Source organism: Heptranchias perlo, chromosome 2 (assembly GCF_035084215.1).
Source record: "Heptranchias perlo isolate sHepPer1 chromosome 2, sHepPer1.hap1, whole genome shotgun sequence".
NCBI lineage: Eukaryota > Metazoa > Chordata > Chondrichthyes > Hexanchiformes > Hexanchidae > Heptranchias > Heptranchias perlo.
The window spans coordinates 67,799,200-67,818,043 of NC_090326.1; the positions used below are offsets into that span (position 1 = coordinate 67,799,200).

Here is an 18,844-nt window from a genome sequence, read left to right on the forward strand (position 1 = left end):
CATCTACATCATATAAGGGTCCCTTGACCCTGGCTTTCAGCATCATTTTTAGAAAATACTCGTAAAAAGATAAAACTCTTGACAAAATATATACAACCAGCGCAGCTTACAATATATATGCAACACGTTAACTTAAAATAGGACAATTATATTATACAGTAGTTGGTTCTTAGTGTAAACACTTTTATATAATAGTGCATCTCTGGTTCGTTTAGAGATTGGCAGGTTTTTTTCAAACAAAATATGTTTCTTTTGGTTTGTTTCCCAGAAAATCATACAGAATTACGTTTTCCCCCTTCTAACTTAAAACAACTAGCAAATTAATTTATTCCCAGTTTAGATTTGTTTTCATTTGGAATGTTTCAGCCTGACGTATTAATAGTTTCTGAGGTAGATGATGATGGGGAGGGAGTCGATGAGGTAGAGCTAGATTTGTCTGAGGTGTCTTCTGTGTTTGCTTCACTCCCAGGCGTGGCCGGAGAAGCTGAGGTAAGACCCTCCTTTTCCCGTTTTTTCTGTTTCATCCGCCGATTCTGGAACCAAATTTTTACCTGGGTTTCGTTGAGCTGGAGGGCAGCAGCGATTTCCACCCGCCTGGCCCGGGTCAGGTACTTGTTGAAGTGAAACTCCTTCTCCAGCTCCGTCAGTTGCTTGGTGGTGAAATTGGTTCTCACCGTATTGGGCTGACCGGCAAAACCATACTCGCCAGCCTTTCCTAAATCAGTAAAAATGATCACAAAACAAGCAGGTAAGTCGGGGAAGGTTTAAACAACGGAATGTGACAACTGCTTGGGATTGCTGGGCTAGTGTTACTGCATGATAATCAATCATTGCTGTTTTAGTACTTTGGAAATGTCTTGTCAGAAAAGCCTAAAAGGATTACTCCACAACTGTTACATGTCATCAGCTAGTTGATGTCTAAATTATGCTTCAGGTAATGCCGAGACGACTGGAAGAAAGAAAGAGGTCAACGAAAAAGACAATGTAGACGAAAGATGAGACCATCAGATCAGCTTTTACAACATGCAACAGTTAAGATTCATTTTGTTACTCCCGTATACTACACTTTACAATCACTTTTCCCACCGTATTTGCTCATCTCTGCTTTCACCTTACAATCACCTGTACAAAGGAATGACCATAGAAAATGCAATTTACCTGTTTTTGGCGGGTTCCTCTTCACTTTCATCCAGTCAAAAGTCTGTGCTGGGGGAGGGGTCTCAGCTGACGGGGAGCAGCAGGCTTCCTGGTGACTGCCATGAACGGGTGACAGAGGACGACAGCCTGCAGCGAGGGCTAAACTCTGCTGCTCTTGCCCGTAAGGGTGATGGGGATATTGGCCTGGCCCCACCATCCCGCCATAGCCGTGGTGATGAGGGCTAATAGCTGAGGCAATGTTTCCAGGGTAGACAGCAGGAGCACACTGAGGGTACCCTCCGTTGCCATCCGTCTCTTGATTCAATGAGTAGTGATGACTGTAACCTGTGTTAAAACTCTGTGCTGGGTATCCTGTCCCACAATTGGGGTGGGCACTGTAGGAGATGCCCAGATTGTTGTGATGTGTGTAGCTGGTCTGATGATGGTGATGATGATGATGAGGAGCACCTATTTGGACACTTCTGCTCACGATATACCGGTCATCAGCGTTGCAGTTATTAGTACTAACGGCACAAGACTGATAAGTTGTAATTCCTTGATCTGCATGGTAACTTCTGGAAGAGCAGGTCCCAGTTTCTCCGTTAATGATGGAATAGTCTAGAAAGGAGTTCATCTTTGCATTGTCCATCTGTCACTGGGGTAACCAGCATATAAAGTGACTGTCCACCAACCTGGATGGACCGTGCCAACTTGCCCACTTCCTCTATGGGGCTGAAAGAAAATGATATCAATATACAGTGGAAGTGTCGCCGCGTGACCTGATTCGTCCAATCGCGGGGTTCCCTGCGAAGTTTGCATGCTCTTAGTGGTGATCGATCACTGTTTTAGTGGCATTTAAATTACAAACGCTCTTCCATCAAGGTTACGCGCATTATTAGCCCACAGATGCATTATGCTTCAAAGCATGCCTGGCAGAATGCAGCAGGAATTTATTCAAGATGCACGTAATGCTTTGCTCGGGTCTGCGATGGCATTAGTGTTGCCGCCGATCGCGCGTCTGCAATGGGGGAATATCCCGTCTCCTTCCGCACAGCAGCCTCTCTATCAGGTAAGGAAAGCCGCTCGATGAAATACCTAACACCCAGGACCTAAAGAACTATAGGAAAGGTGTTAGTGCCAGCGTCTCTCCGCTTTGGAAAAGAAATCAGTCTCTCAGCTATAGCATTGTGGGTGAGCGGCGTTTTTTTAAGCAAAGCTCGGCGGTATGTCGGTCGGGAAAAGCTATACGAAGCGGGTCTATTGTGTATCAGACCGCTTCGTGCACTTTAATGAAAGAAAATACAGGTGACAACTGCTGCAGAGTTACATTTCGTTCGGCCATAGGATAGCCTGTGCATATTTATTATTAACTGATTATACCCTCAGTGCTAAACTGTGCTACATGACTCTGAAGACGACCCTCAAAGCAAAGGGTAAAATGATTGATTGGACTAAGAGGTTTATGATGTAGGGATTCGTATTTAAGCTGTGTGTGATATGGTGTGCGTTTGTAAAAGGAGGCGCCATGCCTTCACTGTGCACTAATGTCACAAGGAAGCAGGCAACAACCTATCAAGGCCTGGCCTTTGCCTGTCCTCAGCTTTCTAGCTATTGGCATGGAAATGAGCAGCCTCTTCAATCGAACTCAGGCTGTTGGAAGCATCCCCCCTCACTATAGGGTTACAGGCAGCCAAAGAGTCTTTCTATATTATATTGGCTGCTGGCCTATTTATTCTGGTTGCAGCGGGAATCAGAGAATACTTTTTTTCTTTATACAGATATGAATAATAACTCCCCTTGGCTGAAGCATAATGTAACCAAACGTGGCCGATTGGAAGGCGCTGCCGCCCATCTGTCAGCTTCCTGTAGAGTCCTGTCCGAGCAGTCAGGGTTGGTGGTGATTTGAGATCAATCTTTTGCACATTACAGAGTGACGTGGATCAGGGTTACAGACAGTAATTTACTCGGATTAATGAATTATGACAAACGGTGGATTATAGTTCTACTTTAAATAAGCATTGTGAAATGGCGACCACACGTGGAAAATCGAGATTATTTTGATATAGATTTAGGCTTTCAGCGTCAGTTAGAACTGAAAACTATTTAAATAAAGTAAATTTCCGATTAAGATTTGTGAAATATTTTTGAGCGGGTGGATATAAATCATAGTATGCTACAGCACAGAAGGAGGCCATTCGGTCCATCCTGCCCGGGCCGGCTCTTTGAAAGAGCTGTCCAATTAGTCCCACTCCCCTGCTCTTTCCCTATAGCCCTGTAATTTTTTTCTCTTCAAGTATTTATCCTATTCCCTTTTGAAAGTTATTATTGAATCCGCTTCCACCACCCTTTCAGTCAGTGCTTTGCAGATCATAACAACTCTCTGCGTAAAAAAAATGTTTCCTCATGTCGCTTCTGGTTCTTTTGTCAATCACCTTAAATCTGTGTCCTCTGGTTGTCTTCACTAATTCCCCAAATAATCTAACTATAGTATTCCACATATTTTTGGATCTTGCAGTGGAAAACGAGCTGATTGTTGTTATTTCTGGCCTGTTCGTTTTAATTATTAAACGGACTTCATGAACTGAACAAAAATCTGTTTGAAAGAAAAAAATGTCACAAGTAATTATATACTTCGGGCTCATGCAACTTTTTTGCACTGTTTGTACAAAATATAATGCTTTTACTCTGAGATATATTGACTGAAGTTCAGTAAAGCTCCAGTTTGAACTCCAAGTGAGTAATGTGTACGTTAAATGTGGTCTCCTTACCTATTATCCGTAAGCAGGCAAAATGAACACTGAAATGAATCGTAATGCACTGGGGAAAACACAGGAAACCTTTTTTTTTCGAAGTTTAGTAAAGTATCTTTCGTTTCTGTTCGCAATAGTAAATTTTATAGAATTGCCCTGAAAATGCATTTTTTTCGTCTTGTACTAGACGGAAATCAGAGATCATATTTTCACGCATATTCTCCTCTTTCCATATGCTAGTAAGTTGGAACAAATGAAAGGCTGTAATAGCCAGCTCCGCCATCTTTATTTACTGGGTCTAAACATTCAGTGTCGGGGAAGCTGCCTACTGAAGAAATCTGGATTGGATCGTTTTCGAAGAAAACAACTTAATGTCTTGTGTACTTTTAATTTTGAATTCTACAAAAAAAAACACTTCTCCCCCTCCCGCACAGCAACGTTTTCCATTAAGCAACTATCCCGTGAGAACCCCCCACCCCCGCCTAAACCAAGGACTGACTTTTAGTATTTTGAGTAATTGCCTTCATCGATGCGCCATTGAGGGCGCCGTGAGAGCCTATAGCTCTCAGTAACCGAGTAAGCTTCTCTCGTTCTCTTGTACTTTCGCGGTAAGGACACATCTCCTCGTAACCTGCCCATTATGTCGTGTGAAGACTTGTTTAATAGCGACAGCTTATCGACAATGTGTCACTATTTGCCCGTGCGGTTTGTTTTTAATAGGGAAAAGTATCGCCTTCCCCATGCACAAATACAGCAGCCTGATAAAGAAAGTAATAAAAACGCCTCAACACAAAGCGAGTCCAAAAAAGTCCTTCCCATTATTTCCCTGCTTAATGATGAAACATTTGGAACTCCAGTCCAGCAGTAGCATCGTTGTAAATCCTTACGTAGTAAGTTCAAATTCGAAGTGAGCCAGCAGTGAAAATGAATTACGACTCAACGCCTACAAGTTAGATGCTGACAGGGGTTCCCCGGTCCAAGCAAATACGTAGGATGATTTTTTTTTGTTATGTGTTGCTGCGATTGATCCATTTGATGACATTCTCATTCATAAAAGGGCTTTGATTTATGAGTTTGAGAAGAATTACCTCCAGAGCCTGTCACTGCTTACGCAAAAGCCCAACGTGTTTCAGACAGCAACACAAACATACTGTGCACCACGGCTAATATTGAAAGTTTCTGTTGAATCGAAATTAAGTGTTACAGCACGTTCTTCGGGGGAGGGAGCGTGGAGAGAGAGGGTGGCGTTACAGGAGGTTTAAAACAAAAAAAAGAATGGTTGCCTAAAAATCCTAGTGCACAAAGAGGATGCATTCCTACAGCTGTTGTTTTATTTACGCAAACACTAATGTAATAACAGAACAGAATATGCGTTGTGTTTTTATAAAATGCCGGCCAAGATTTCAGATCATGTTTTCTGAGACTTTTTCAAAAAGAAGGTTGTAACAAATTAAACATTTGTGCTGAATAGATTTTTTTAAAGCGCTGCGCCGGCGCTCTCTCAAAGCTCATTCTTTTTTTCTTAAAAAATAGTTGTGATTTCTATTGAATAAAATCGGTTTTTAAAATTACATTTCAAATGTACGTTTTATTAGTAAAATAATAAGCTGCGTGGTAACACAGGAGTTCCTTAAGACCAGTTGCTTTTTAATAGGCTAAACGGCGCTTGACGCAGTAAAACATATGGGAATCTATATTGCTGATGATGACTGGCAGCGAGCAAGATAAGGAATAGAGAAATCAGCGTTAAAGATTAGCTACTGACATCAATAAATAAAGGGGTTTGTTTAGTAACAAGCATACATGAATATAAACACTCAAACTTTTTTCCTTCTTTCCTAGATTTTCTGAGTGGTGATAGAAGTATCCATCGATGTGAGCTTAAGAAGATTTTATATATAATTTCTATTTATGACATTCTTTTGGTTTTGTTCTGTTAATGAACGTGCTAATATTAAAATGTAGCGTCACATATTTTGTGTAATTTAATAAACGCAATATTAACAGATTTTCCTAGTGCGTGGCTCTGTGTCACAAACAGTTGCGATCAAAGTTTTCAAACCCAGTTTTATTGTTGTGCCTGGAGTCATGCAATAAAAATCCTGGATTCTTTTTTCTTCTTCTTCAATAAATACTGTTATGAAAAAAGTAAAGAACGAGACTGACCAGACTCTTCCATTTTATTAATGAATTTATGTCAAAAAGAAATCAAAGGATATTTATTAAGTGAAAATAGTCCTGAGAGAGAAAATGCTCCAGGATAGCTACCTGTAGCGCATAATACTTTGTTCTATCAAATTATTTATGACAATGCACCCTAAAATAATACAAAAGTAAAAGAGGGAAAAGTAGAGATTGGTGGATTTCTATGCAATAATTTTCATGAGGGACCCATATATTGCTGGATGGCGAGTTATGAAATTCGGGGCATTAGTTCAAAGACAATAACTAACTTTTGCAATTATAGATGGATCTCGAACACATTCAAGTCAATTAAAAGGAAAAAAATACTGACCATTTGAAAGGAACTGAAGGAAAGAAAACGAATTTAAAAGAAGGCATATTCTGCTCACAGCGACTTTTCAGTTAGTAGTTCAAATGCTGCAAATCGATTGTAGTTAGAGTATCCGTAAAAAAGTCAAAACTGTCAGCAGAAAGATCCACAGGGCTGTCGAGGGACCCTGGTAAACTGGGCGATACTCCATCTGAAAGCTGTAAGCAGGATTCTGTGGAAAACACGTTAAAATCCTGTAAAGAAGGGACATCAAGGGCCTCTGGACTGTCATTGTTCAAGCCAGCTGCACAGTTCTGGGCCATTGTTGACAGGCAGTTTTGAACAGTGGGTGACTGCTGATGAAAATGTTTTAGATTTTTCTCATTGCTAGGTAAAGGCGAAACTGAGAAACTTTGGGATTCTCCATTGTGTAAATTCTGGGCCTGCTGTTGAGTCAGTGCATTGGTTTGAAAACTATAGCCTTCCCTGTCCAAGAGAGCGCCTGTAACATTGTTGATGCCTTGCTCAAAGAGTGACTTCTCTTCGTCGTCTTCAGTCTGCCCACTGTCCTCCAAATTCTTAAATTTGCTATCGCCGTTTTGATTTTCTTTGCACTGGGTCTGCCTTTTGTGCTTCATTCGTCTGTTTTGAAACCACACTTTCACTTGTCTTTCAGTCAAATCAAGCAAAGCTGCAATCTCCACCCGTCTGGGTCGACACAGATACTTGTTGAAGTGAAATTCTTTTTCCAGCTCCAAAAGCTGTGTGTTTGTATAAGCCGTCCTTAACCTCCGCGATCCCCCGCCTGTATTATCCGGAATTTCATGAGTTTCTACAAATCAATAGAAGTGAATAACAATAATAAAATAGTTTACAGTCACAAGCCTCTTGAAACAAAATTATATAAAATATAGACCATCCACTGCAACAAAATGGCCGCCTGAATGCAGTAAACCCATTGTTTCAATGTCTGCGGCTGTGGCGTCTGCCACTTGCAAAAATATTAAAGATATTGTAAATTACATGTGCACCAAAGCACAATCTTGCAGCAAAGTTTGCAACAGCCTTTCCACATTTGGTGATCTCTGCATCAGCTGCTTTACCATGAAAGTGCGCTCATCTATCACTCTTCATTACTGTCAAATATCAAAACTCTAGGATGGGGAGAGCACAGAAGGTCATTTTCTGACTAGCTCGACAAATAAATCATCCTCCATTAAATAAGTCGGCGAAAGTGTTTCGATCTCTTAATTATTAACTAGCAACAAAAATAAAACTGATTAAACAATTCATGCAAAGAAGCGAGACTAAGTTAAGGCAATAATTAGAAATGAAACGTCTTTGAGCTGACCTTTCTGGGAAAGACAGGATGCTGCGGGTCCAGAAGAAGCGGGCAGGTGATTCTTCTTGGAGTTTTTTTTCTCTTTCATCCAGGGGTATTCCGGAGGTAGAGTCGCGGCTGGTAAAGGGCTTGTGCCATTTGGGCTCTGTTTTGGCCGGCTTTGGCGAGGGTGACTGCTGGGATTCAGGCTGGGGATGGTTTGCTCAAAAGGAGGAGGAATCACTGTCGAGTGTGAAAGCGTCGAGTTCTTGATTGATGAACTTTGAAATGTATCACCGACAGGGGGAAAAGATGTCAGGCACTCAGCAAGCGACGGCTGACTATTGATAAAACCAATTTCTCGTTCAAATTCGTAATTCATTGCCGTCTCCACAGAACGTAGGGGGAGAAAGTTAGGTGTTAGTTATTTTTTGGCCCGTTAAAATAAAATAATAAATATCGCTGCTGGTTTTTTTCTAATTCACTGATTACAGCCGTATGGGGACCGTGCTACTATTAAACTATTGAATTCATGGAGACAAGGTTGAAATTGGACCGAATTCGCTGTCACATGATTGCGTCTGCCCAATGACAATTTGGGGTTTAATCAAAAGAAGGCACTGTCTATGTGATTGATCCAAAAAGTCGGAGAGGAACGCCTCATTCTGGGCCAGCAGTGTTTTGATTTCCACTTTTTGATCCATCTTCCCATAATAAATGTGTAAAAGATTTTTGTTTTAAATCTCGTGGAAATCACTTCACTCAGCCTTGCCTCTTTCTTTCTCTCTCCCTCTCTGTCTGCTGCACACTTGCTGGCTCCTCTTTCTCTGTGTGTTACCGACTGTCACGAAGACGACTTGCACCTCACAAATCATCTTGCACCTAAATCTGACGCCTAGAGTCATTAACAAAGTAATCCATTAATCTTCAAAGTTTTGACACTGGACCCCAGAACCCAGCCACATAAGAAGTTACACAAGGCGAAGCTACAGCCATTTGCTTCATGTTTTCGTTGGGAGTTGGGTCCCTTATTATTATATTGTTACAGTACCGGATATTCTTTGATTATTGTGTTGTATGGAGGCAATAATTCAAGCAGGAGGTCGAATGTGGTGGTGATTCTGGAGACTACGTTATATTTTTTTTAATCGTTTGTTTATGACCAACGAAAAACGTAAAAGGCGTATCACTGAAGGTATTGTATTCTCTTGTGTTTTGTGAAATTTGTAACATCTAAAGATGTGATAATAGATTACTGCGTTTAAAACACACACGCACTTATAAAAATAGACACATACAAACGCACACAAACATATATATACACGCACATATATATGTATAAATAAAACGAATCGGTTTTAATAAAACGAGAACTTGTGTGGCATGGACGAAGAAATAAGCTGTACGTTTGCTTTGAAAAATTTAAATTTAAATTTCCTTTTAAAATGAATATTACATCTATCTAAATTGTGAAATGGGGGGGGGGGGTGATCAAATCAAAGTCATGATGTACTTATATCCGTTATGGCCATCCAGTGTTTAGTAAATATATTAGCACTTAGAAAAATTCTCCTTCACAAACAAGGAATTGTAAAGCGATGGGATTTTGTTGAAATGAGCAAGGTGGAAATGGTTATGGTTTTCTAGGCCTCCGTTTTGCTTATACCGCAAACAAAGCTGTAAGGAAGTATGTGCGCTATCAATCTTGTTCGGCAAAAGGTCTGACAGCTCCTGGCCCCCATGAACACATTTAAAGCTTCTCTCGCAATGTCGAATACCATCAGCAAGAAAGTGAGAACCCTGCTTGGTACTTTAAGTAGTTACAGAAAATCTTTTATTAATCATCATCGCATACTCAACACTACTGAAATATAACGCAGCAAAGGGTGAGTTCGTAGAAAATATTATATAACCGTTTAATCATTTATTCTAGTTTTCCCTCTTTTAGGTTTGGACTGTAGGTTTTTACTAAGCTACAAACAGAACGACCTTTTTGCAATTAAATGGAGCTTTTGTGTGTGAAATGTGTGTAGGTGTTGGCGTTCTGCAGATTTTCACAGCCTCTCTGTTGCACGGGCATGTGGGCGAAAGGAAAGCGCATTTAATTCAGTTCATTAGCGACATAAAATGGAATGAAACAGAAAATAATGTATTTTGAGATATTAATGTTGATTTTGTTACCTTTGCTACTTGGAAAATTTAGGAACAAGACACATATCCCGCTGAGAATGCTTCTGTTCTGCAACCCATAGAGCAAGAAGAAAACATATAATCGTGTTCTGAGATGTTTATATAAATAATTAGTTATATTGCCACTATTTTCTGAGTAAATCTGTTCTTTATATTTTCTGAGTAAATGTTCTGGGAGTAATTACGTGGCTTTATATTGTTTCTGAGAACGGACATTTAAGATGATTCCAAATCCAAAATGTCACTCTGAAATAACAGTTAAGTGAAGTAATACATATTGAGTAAAATATTACACTTCAGTGAGATGTTTCGTTGTAATTTAATATTTCAAAATCTAGTGAACTTGTCAAATAACTTTTTAATATTTCATTTTTCAATATTACAGCAATCTTTCGGATCACGTCTAAAACCAGACTTTTTAAAACGTGCTCTCGTTAAATATAATTCATTTGCATACACTGTACAGAAAAAAAGTTGACTCTGCTTATTAGACCTCATAAAATAATTTCGTTCAATCTGAACTTACGAAACTTGTGCTTTATGGCAGTTTGTTGATGTAATGTGGTCCATGTTATGCTTAGGTAGCATCCTTTAGTTCGTCAATATGCACTTTAATTGTATCACATTTAAAACATTGCTGGCTGAGTAAAGAATGTCTCCTATGTATTTTGAATAGGAAGATAAATTAGACAACATGTCCTTTGGGAAGCTCTGACAGCGAGTATGCCGACAACATGGCGTCTCCTTTCTCGGCGCTAAGGCTCTGCCACATGGAAATTAATTTCATTTTTTAAGTGAGTTTTCTTCTTCCTGTTGTTCCACAGTTTAAGAAATCTATGGGCACAATTTGCAGTGCAGTAATGGGTTCTCTCTCTATGTACAGATGTATATAGTTGATCTTTACGTAATAAATTAATTAATGTCCATGCCATCTAGTCTCAAAATACAAAATATTATTTTTGAAATCAATAATCTGCATAAGGGAAACACTGTTAAACGATTTTGCAAAGGGAATGGTATACTATCACTATATTTTTACTTTTGAGTTTTATTCGTTGGCGCGGGAAATACGCACTAGGACTTTATATTGAAAATATTTGGCCATTAGAATTAAAAGGAATTTTTGTATATGTTGAATTGCTGAATATTTCATACATCGTATTTTGAAGTTTTAACAGAAAAGCTTGCTGGTGAAAGTGCAAATATGGAGTTCATTTTATCTGAAATTAATAGCACATTTTCAAATAAATAATGGATATACGCCAACATTTATTATTAAAGTTTCTTTCATGCCTTATCTTAAATGGTTGGACGTTGAGCCTAACCATTAAAAAGTGCCGGAATCTAAACATACATGACTAATGTTTCATTTTAGAAAATGCACCTCAAATTGTCTGTCATTTTTTAAAATCGTGACATATTTGGAATTTGTATATTCAACAGCTAGAGTTTTCAAAATATTCTTCAGTAGTGTTTCTAAATCAGATATTAATTTAAAACTAATAATACCAAGCACTTCTGAATCCTGACGTTTTCTCTTTCTCTCTGTATGCACAGGATCCTTTGGAAAACGAACCAGGCGGCAATAGCAATGTTTCTCTTGGCTGGTGAAATATTTTTATCCATTGCAGTATCTGTATCTTTTATATGTGCCTTATATGTATCTTGATCAAACAAACCATTATTAATAAAATAAAATGAAGCCAATAATGCCTCCTTGTAGACCTTTTCATTCCTTGCGCGGGGCAGAAAATGAGTCCCTTTCTTTTTCGGCTTCAATAAATGCAGCATTGGAGACAGATGCAAGCCACACGATAATGGATGATGTTACAGTGTGGGGGTTGAAGCATTAGGTTGTAGCCACACAACACAAAGGAAATCTGACTACAGAGCTGTGTGATTTGCTGTGTATTACTGCACGGGTTTACATTTTCGCCAATATTTTAGAAGAAAAACAGTGTATATGTTTCAGTCGAGTTAACAGTACAAACAACACATATTGCTGACAAAAAAAATTTATTCGTCAGAACTAGCTGTTCAACGGATATCTCATTTGCAGCATGGAATGCATACCTAAAACAAAATTGTGGCAATTTTGTGTTCCATTTTAAGAATACTACAGTTACAGACTAAGTCCTTTGTCTTGGCATTATTCCACAATTGACCAAATTGCGTTTTTCATGAATACATTGCTAACAGAAAACTACTTTTCTGTGTATTTTACAGGAATTTAAAAAAACATATATTCACCATGACTTAAAACACAAGGCTGAACAGAACCAAGTAAATAGTCAATCTACAGTTCTCTGTATAAATATGCGTCGATGGGGATAAATAATATTTTAAACACTTAGAATATTCTCCTTTGCTAGAGCAAATAAATAAATTTGAATGTTCACCAGCATACACACATACTGAAAGACGGACAAGAACTCTTATTTGCCCAGGGAGACCCTGTACAAGCGCTTTGATCTTGTTTAACCATTCAATGTAAAGAAGTGCAATATAAACCATTTTACTGTTCCTCGCAAGGAAAAATAAAGCACGAACAAATTCACGTTTAAGTAATTTTTAGAAAATTTGTTCATATACCCTGTTCCATAAGAGTAGAAGATTATATATGCAAAGTTCTGTAAGCCTTAGTACTTCACTTCTACTACTGAATGCTAAGGCTGGAGTCCATGAAAAGAACAACCACTAACCAGAGACAGAGCAATGCAAGCAAGGATTAGTTGTCGATAGGTACAACATTACATGTAAACTATAAAGGTTGATATTAAAGCAAAAAAGGGGAGAGGGAGGAAAGAGGGGGCGTAATCATAGATAACATGACATAAAAGCACGTGAAAGTGATAGTCCACCAGAAGCTAACTGGTCCATTACAGATGGGTCAGTTTGGGCGCTTCCTGAATTCTTCCCTGAGACGGATGGTGCGAAGAAAGGTCTGTGTATGTGGGATGTGGGTCGCAAGGTCCATGGTGATGGTTGCTGGTCATTGGCCCTGCACCACTGTAGTCCATGTTTCCAGAGGGAGGATGACCGAGGTGGGTTAGGCTGAAAAGGGAAGGCCCAGAGCTCGGCATGGATTCCACAAAGTTTCCTCCAACATACACTGGGCTACCCTGTAAATGAGGAGTCCCATAGCCGCCATTGCCTTGAAGAGGGTGCGTGTCATATTCAGGCGTCACAGCTGCCGTCCCGGCATACCTCTTCTGTGGAGGCGGGCAACTGTTGAGGGGCCCGGGATAAGACGTAGGAATAGCGTAGGCGTTTTGATGAGGTTTGCTAAAGGACGTAGGCGAGTGGGGGTCATATGGAGCACTGGTTGCCAAGGAATGCATCGAGTTTGCATATCCTCCTGCAGCTGATGGTGGGATGGGGCTTCTGCAGGGCGACTGTCCTCCAGAGGAAGTTAACATGCCTTTCGCTTTCTGATCCTTTTTGTATTTCATTCTACGGTTCTGGAACCAGATTTTAATCTGTCTTTCAGTGAGGTTTAACAGGTTGGCCATTTCGACCCTCCGGGGCCTGCAAAGGTAGCGGTTGAAGTGAAACTCCTTCTCCAGTTCCACCAACTGGGCACTGGTGTATGCCGTGCGTGCCCTCTTGGAGGCTGGACCAGGAGGACTTTTTTCACCAGCAGAACTTTCAACTGTAAATAAAGTAAACAACAATTAAATGTATTTATAGGCATTATAGATGTTGAAAATACAACACACACATATATATAACTCTCTCTACATATAGAGGTATAACCACACATAATCCATCGTCGAGTATCCCATTACTTAATATTGAAATCTAATAATGTATATTTGATAAAGCTGGGTAGTCTTTTACTAAAATGCGCCATTGAAAATAAATCCTAAATTACACTTTAAATTACATTGTTTAAGTGTTATTGCTCCTTATTTTTATAAGAACAATTCCATTGAAAATGTCACGTTTTGAACCGGTAATACCAAAACTATGCGCGAATTTGACCCATGATGTAATCAGTGGACCAGCCTATTAAAAACCGCGATGCGCGCCAATAACATTGAATTACATACATATACATATCTAATATTAAACTTTGGGTATTACTTAGAAATGAAAACCGATTTCTTGCTACCTGAGCCATTTTACATACAATTACAAACAAACGACTTTGCAGTGCCCTTCCCCCATTCCAAAAAAATGCACTTGTTTATGTCACAATAGTACCGAACATGGTGAGAAAGATCGTTTTCAAGCAACTGAGTGATAGCTAAGAAAAACATTTGGCTAGATATATTTTATTATATGTTAAATACAAGTAACGATAGTTCAAAGCCACTCGTTGTGATTTCGTGTTACGTTAGCATCTGCTCTTACGGTTCAAAGCAAATTTATCAAAACTCCTTATGCACATCCACAGATGCAAATCTGATATCTAAATATTATCAAATCATTTCGACTAGTACAAGCAGTTCAGTTGTCTGCAAATCTGGTTATCAGTAGGTAATATTTTATTTTTATCAATTAAACTTGTGTCTGCATATATTTCTACATTTGCACATGAATAATAGACCGTGCAAGTCCAACCATATATACACTGGCCATTAAAACTGAAGTTAGGTGAAGAATATGCAGTTCATCTCCTGACACTTGGGCCTTTATGATATGGTTAACTATCCATAGCTAGAGTATAGGTACATTACTGAAGATGTATATATGTATGTTATATCAATACGTGTTATATCTTTAGACCTGTATAGGTATATTTGTATACAAAGATATTATTAAAATATAACTGGTATAATTTAGGTAAATGTGGATTTGGACTGGTGGTATTTATGTGTGTTTGTGTGGGGGGGGGGGGGGGGGAGGGAAAAGAGAGAGGGAGAGAGGGAGAGAGGGGGGAGAGATGCACTCTCTCAACTGTTTCCCGAATATATATATGTTTAATTGCCTAACCTATATTTAGGAAATATTAGTGTTTACGTTTGTAAACTACTTGCCGAATCAATGTTTGATAATGACCCACACATTGCTTTTAGGACAGGGTTCCACAACTATTCTCATTATTGAGTTGTTCAGATATTATAGAGATGAGAGCGATGACTATGCAGATCCAGTAGCTCCATTAGCAACTTTACCCAATGTAGCAATGACATGTCCGATTGACAATCAAAAGGTAAGACAGGACGCCATGTACCTGAACTGGAACTGCTGTTTTTTTGCTTGGCGTTTTGGCGCGACTCTTTCATCCAGGGGAATATTTGTTTACTAATCGTGGTTTGTGAGGTAAGAGTGGGGTTCTTGCTTGTGCTGGACTGGGTCGAGTTGTTGCTGGTATTTTGGGGTGGTGAAACAGACGGTGGTGGTGGTGGAGGTGGAGGTGGTGGCTGCTTCTGTTGCTGTTGCTCTGCAATAACTGGGTGGTGGCTCGGTTGGCTGGCACTGGTTCGCATGCAACTTTCATTGATATCGTTGGGTTTGTGATGGGGGACAGTGCTAGCAGGTGATTGCAGAGAGCAGGCGGGTCGGTGATAGTCGTTTTCCACGTGGGACGAAGGCGGATATTGCTGCTGACTGGCATTGTAGTTAAAACCATTTGCTCCTTGGTATGTGTAACCACCGAAAATTGCAGAGCTGTCGTAGTATGTCGCTTTTTGCATCTCGTTGTTTCCCAATATTTATTTCGCAAACTGACAGGGTCTTGACACCCTTATAGAATAACATTGGCACCCTGTGTCACGTGACTCTCTTCTTCCAATGGCCTCTTCGGGTAGACCTGGGGTTACAAGAAACAAAACCATAATGGCGAAATGGTACAAATCCATCTTACTCTCAATAGCAACTGACATGAAAAGCCATAAAAGAAAGTGTGCAGCAATATTTGGTCACACAGCTTAGCCCTGGGCAATCTGAGTATAACAGCAGTTTAAAACTGACTCTCAGCGGTAAATGCTCAGCGTGCCTGAGCAGCAAACGATCGGTAGCTGCAGATTCCAGCTTTTTATTTCATTTTGTCTCATCGGGGAAATACCACATAAGGATTCATGTGAGACATGGACTTCGGTAGGTTACATTAGGAGCATCCTCCTTCCTGGGTAGTGAAAAAGAAGAACCACATTATATACGTTTATCTAAAAACAATTTTCAAGCCAATGGTTACGGAATGTTATGGTTTTGCAGTGTCTATATATCTGTGTAAACGGGACTGAATTGTAAATATGTGAATCGTTAGTTGCATCTCAAGCAGATCTAACGAGATGAAATGACGCAATGTGACAAGTTAATGATTTGTTAAAAAGTGAAAGCGAATGAAACCAGCACCTAAAACTTTCTGCAAAAAAAACCAAGAAATATGGGTAAACTCTAATTTACGTATTTGTTTACTTTAATCTTAAGGTTCAAATAATAACTAGTAGGTTAATTACGGCACCGTGTGCAAACGCTGCCTTTTAAATATCATTTAAAAATATTGGCAAATTTTGCCGCTGTCTTTATAGTAGTGTTAGCTCGTATTTGTACATTCCTCTCCTGTAACAGACACCACTGGAATTGTAATAAAAATGTTTCCCCAGGAAAGCGTTTTGTTTTAAAATATCGCTCTCACCATTCTCAAACCTGGGATAAGGAACACACAATCCAGTGTGTGCCCTACATTAAGTGCACTGTAATTGAAATCATTGAATTTAAACTGGTGTTTGTTTTGGCTGCCCGGATTTATCCAGACTGGCGGGTAGAAATGTCTTGCTTTTTGTTGGTTCCACTTTTAACAGATCACCATTTGGTCTGGCTGAAATTTCGAAGGCTTCCTTTTACTGGTTGAATTCTACCTGCTAAAAGCATGATGGATCGGAAAGCACCAGGAACCTGAAAAACTGGCGTTCTTCCTCATGACCACGGTGTGAACTTTTCTTCCAACCAAACGATAATAGGCTCTGTCTCTGAAACTACTCGTAATTTGATGTATGGGGGTCACTGGGCCGAGGAAGAGTTGGGAGCCCAGCTCACAGAAAGCGCCTGCACCATGAGAACCCGCCAGTAAACATATCACTGTTCTATTCGAGTGTTTCGGTTAATTATTATCTTCCTAAAAATTCAACAATCGTTATTCCTTAGTTAAAGAATAATTTTAAACTGTATCTCGAGTAGGTTAAAACTCAATTGAAAAGACAACATAGCATTGTTTTCACATTAGATATATAAAGCTCACTTTGGGCCTTCAGATCTTAGTTTAATCTACAAAAAATATTAGGATATTTTGTCACGAATGCGCACTTTCTGTAGATTGAGCAATCAATGGATCGGTTGTTAGAAAAAGATTTTTTGTGTTATTTGAGTAAGGAAAATGGCCTAGTCGAGCAAACTATTGTTTGCTAGGCCTTTCTTTGCTCCAGTCACAATAATACAAAGGAAAATACACTTTTAAAGCGAGCCCTTCCATTTTGTGGAACGGCTAAGAAAATAGTTCAAGTTCCTGGTAATCAGAGCTTCACCGGACATTTTAAACCAGATCATTTCAAAATGTTTTCTGTCTGTTTTGTACAATTTTGTTGACTGGTCAAATGGACCGAAATGTTCCTTTCCCATCTTGTACATTTCTATAAAACATATTTCACAACATCCCATTGAATATGACCTGAACCTAAAGCTGTGTTCAAGGCTGCTGTAATTTGTTTTAGAGCTATAAGCGAAAGCGATGCTGCTGAGGTCAGTAGGGAGGACAGAGTTGCGCTAAGCACAGGTTTTAAATAACATGTTTTGTGTGATTCTGAAACTGGACGCTTCAAGCAACAAAAAACAATGCTTTTGAAAGATAATTGTAAAGTCTTGCTCTTAGAATGTCCAGCATCTTCCATTGTTGTTATTCGCAGCATTTAATGTTCCCGAAGCATTTTTTAAAGCTGAAATCATTAAATAATAAGTGATACACAGCAAACTGTCGAGTGCTGCGCCTGAAACCATAGGCCCTTGGATAGATTTAAGGAGTTGGTTACCACCATAGGCGACAGTAACATAAAAGTTATTGAATTATTGGGTTTTTCTGTTAAGGAGTTGTCAATAATTTGCATTGTTTCGAGTTATTCTTAGGGTATTATCAAAACTCGTTTTTAAGTATGCAGAGATAAACTATTAGGAATAAGCTGTGTTGTAATGCTTCCATTATAAAAATAATTATTGGAAATCCTTGATAATCGGAGATCACACATCAAAATCTTCATTTGGCTTCTCAGATCTGCGTGCTGTCCGCCATTTTTCTTTCAGCAACACTCACCTGTGTAAACGCTATGCATCTAATTCTACGCGATTGCACTCAGTAACACTTCAGTATTTTCTAAAGCAATTTCTTCAATGTTCTTAACATTTATTTAAATAAATTCACCTTGGAGTTACTATTCTTTCTCATTCTGTTCGTGATATGTTTCAGTACAGCTATGGTTTGTGACTGGAAACTGACACGTTATACATACAACACAAAAGCTGTTTTTACTCTTATAAAACATTTTTTATGCCAATCGGACAACACAGAAGAACAACTTTGTCTATTGGAGTGAAATATGGAGTCATATCCAACAAACTTTCCCCCACGTTAGATATTTGTTAAATTAATGTAAACCTTTGACAACTAATGAGACAGATAAGCCCAAGCGAATATGTATGTTTGCAAATAAAATTGTCACAATAAACAACCTTCCGCGTTCTCTATGACATCACTAAAGGTAAGAACGGTAGAAAAAGTTGGAAAAGAAAGCACTGGAACCCAAATTCTACCAAGAGCAACAGTGAGTGTTTCTCAGTTCATGTGCAAAACTGTACCTCAGGCGGCCGTGTAGGTAATAATAAATTCACAAAACTTGAAAAATGTTGGAGAAAATCTTTCAAAGAAACCGATCAAGACGAAGGAGAAACAGAAAATGGAAAGAAATGATTTGAATTCGAAGCCTACGGGTATCAGTCACGATGTGAAAGGAAGCT

At 39.2% G+C, this 18,844-nt stretch overlaps 3 protein-coding genes and 1 long non-coding RNA gene across 5 annotated transcripts in view; 1 reads left to right on the plus strand and 3 right to left on the minus strand.

Moving 5' to 3' along the window:
* Positions 1–336: 336 nt before the first annotated feature.
* On the minus strand, positions 337–1,786 carry LOC137340040 (homeobox protein Hox-A1). Of its 2 annotated transcripts, XM_068002262.1 has the most exons (3): positions 1,279–1,786; positions 1,159–1,206; positions 337–715 (listed from the first exon to the last, which is right to left on the minus strand). In XM_068002262.1, exons 1-3 carry the CDS (start codon positions 1,784–1,786, stop codon positions 363–365), a joined length of 909 nt encoding a protein of 302 aa, XP_067858363.1. In that variant the 3' UTR covers positions 337–362. The 2 variants fall into 2 exon arrangements, with proteins under 2 accessions (XP_067858363.1, XP_067858353.1); XM_068002252.1 differs by having other exon boundaries at positions 1,159–1,786.
* A 4,267-nt stretch (positions 1,787–6,053) lies between these two features.
* hoxa2b (homeobox A2b) lies at positions 6,054–8,425 on the minus strand. The gene is made up of 2 exons (XM_068002241.1): positions 7,733–8,425; positions 6,054–7,213 (listed from the first exon to the last, which is right to left on the minus strand). The coding sequence occupies exons 1-2, from the start codon at positions 8,082–8,084 to the stop codon at positions 6,474–6,476; spliced, it is 1,092 nt and encodes a 363-aa protein (XP_067858342.1). The 5' UTR covers positions 8,085–8,425; the 3' UTR covers positions 6,054–6,473.
* Positions 8,406–11,591, plus strand: LOC137340068 (uncharacterized). Its single transcript, XR_010966692.1, has 3 exons — positions 8,406–8,897; positions 10,569–10,686; positions 11,450–11,591. It is a non-coding gene; the product is annotated as an uncharacterized lncRNA (long non-coding RNA).
* Positions 10,268–18,844, minus strand: part of LOC137340027 (homeobox protein Hox-A3-like) — a 34,020-nt gene continuing 25,443 nt past the window's right edge. Inside the window, 3 exon segments of the mRNA XM_068002229.1 lie at positions 10,268–13,544; positions 15,072–15,549; positions 15,551–15,650. Coding sequence (XP_067858330.1) covers positions 12,772–13,544; positions 15,072–15,549; positions 15,551–15,598 — 1,299 coding nt within the window. The 5' untranslated portion in view covers positions 15,599–15,650 and the 3' untranslated portion in view covers positions 10,268–12,771.

Excerpts from the sequence above, each read along its gene's own strand:
- LOC137340040 (XM_068002252.1), bottom strand. The coding sequence starts at position 1,786 with ATGGACAATGCAAAGATGAACTCCTTTCTAGACTATTCCATCATTAAC. Across the intron at positions 716-1,158 it reads GAGGAACCCGCCAAAAACAG|GAAAGGCTGGCGAGTATGGT; the intron begins GTAAATTGCATT and ends TTACTGATTTAG.
- hoxa2b (XM_068002241.1), bottom strand. The coding sequence starts at position 8,084 with ATGAATTACGAATTTGAACGAGAAATTGGTTTTATCAATAGTCAGCCG. Across the intron at positions 7,214-7,732 it reads ATCCTGTCTTTCCCAGAAAG|AAACTCATGAAATTCCGGAT; the intron begins GTCAGCTCAAAG and ends ATTGATTTGTAG.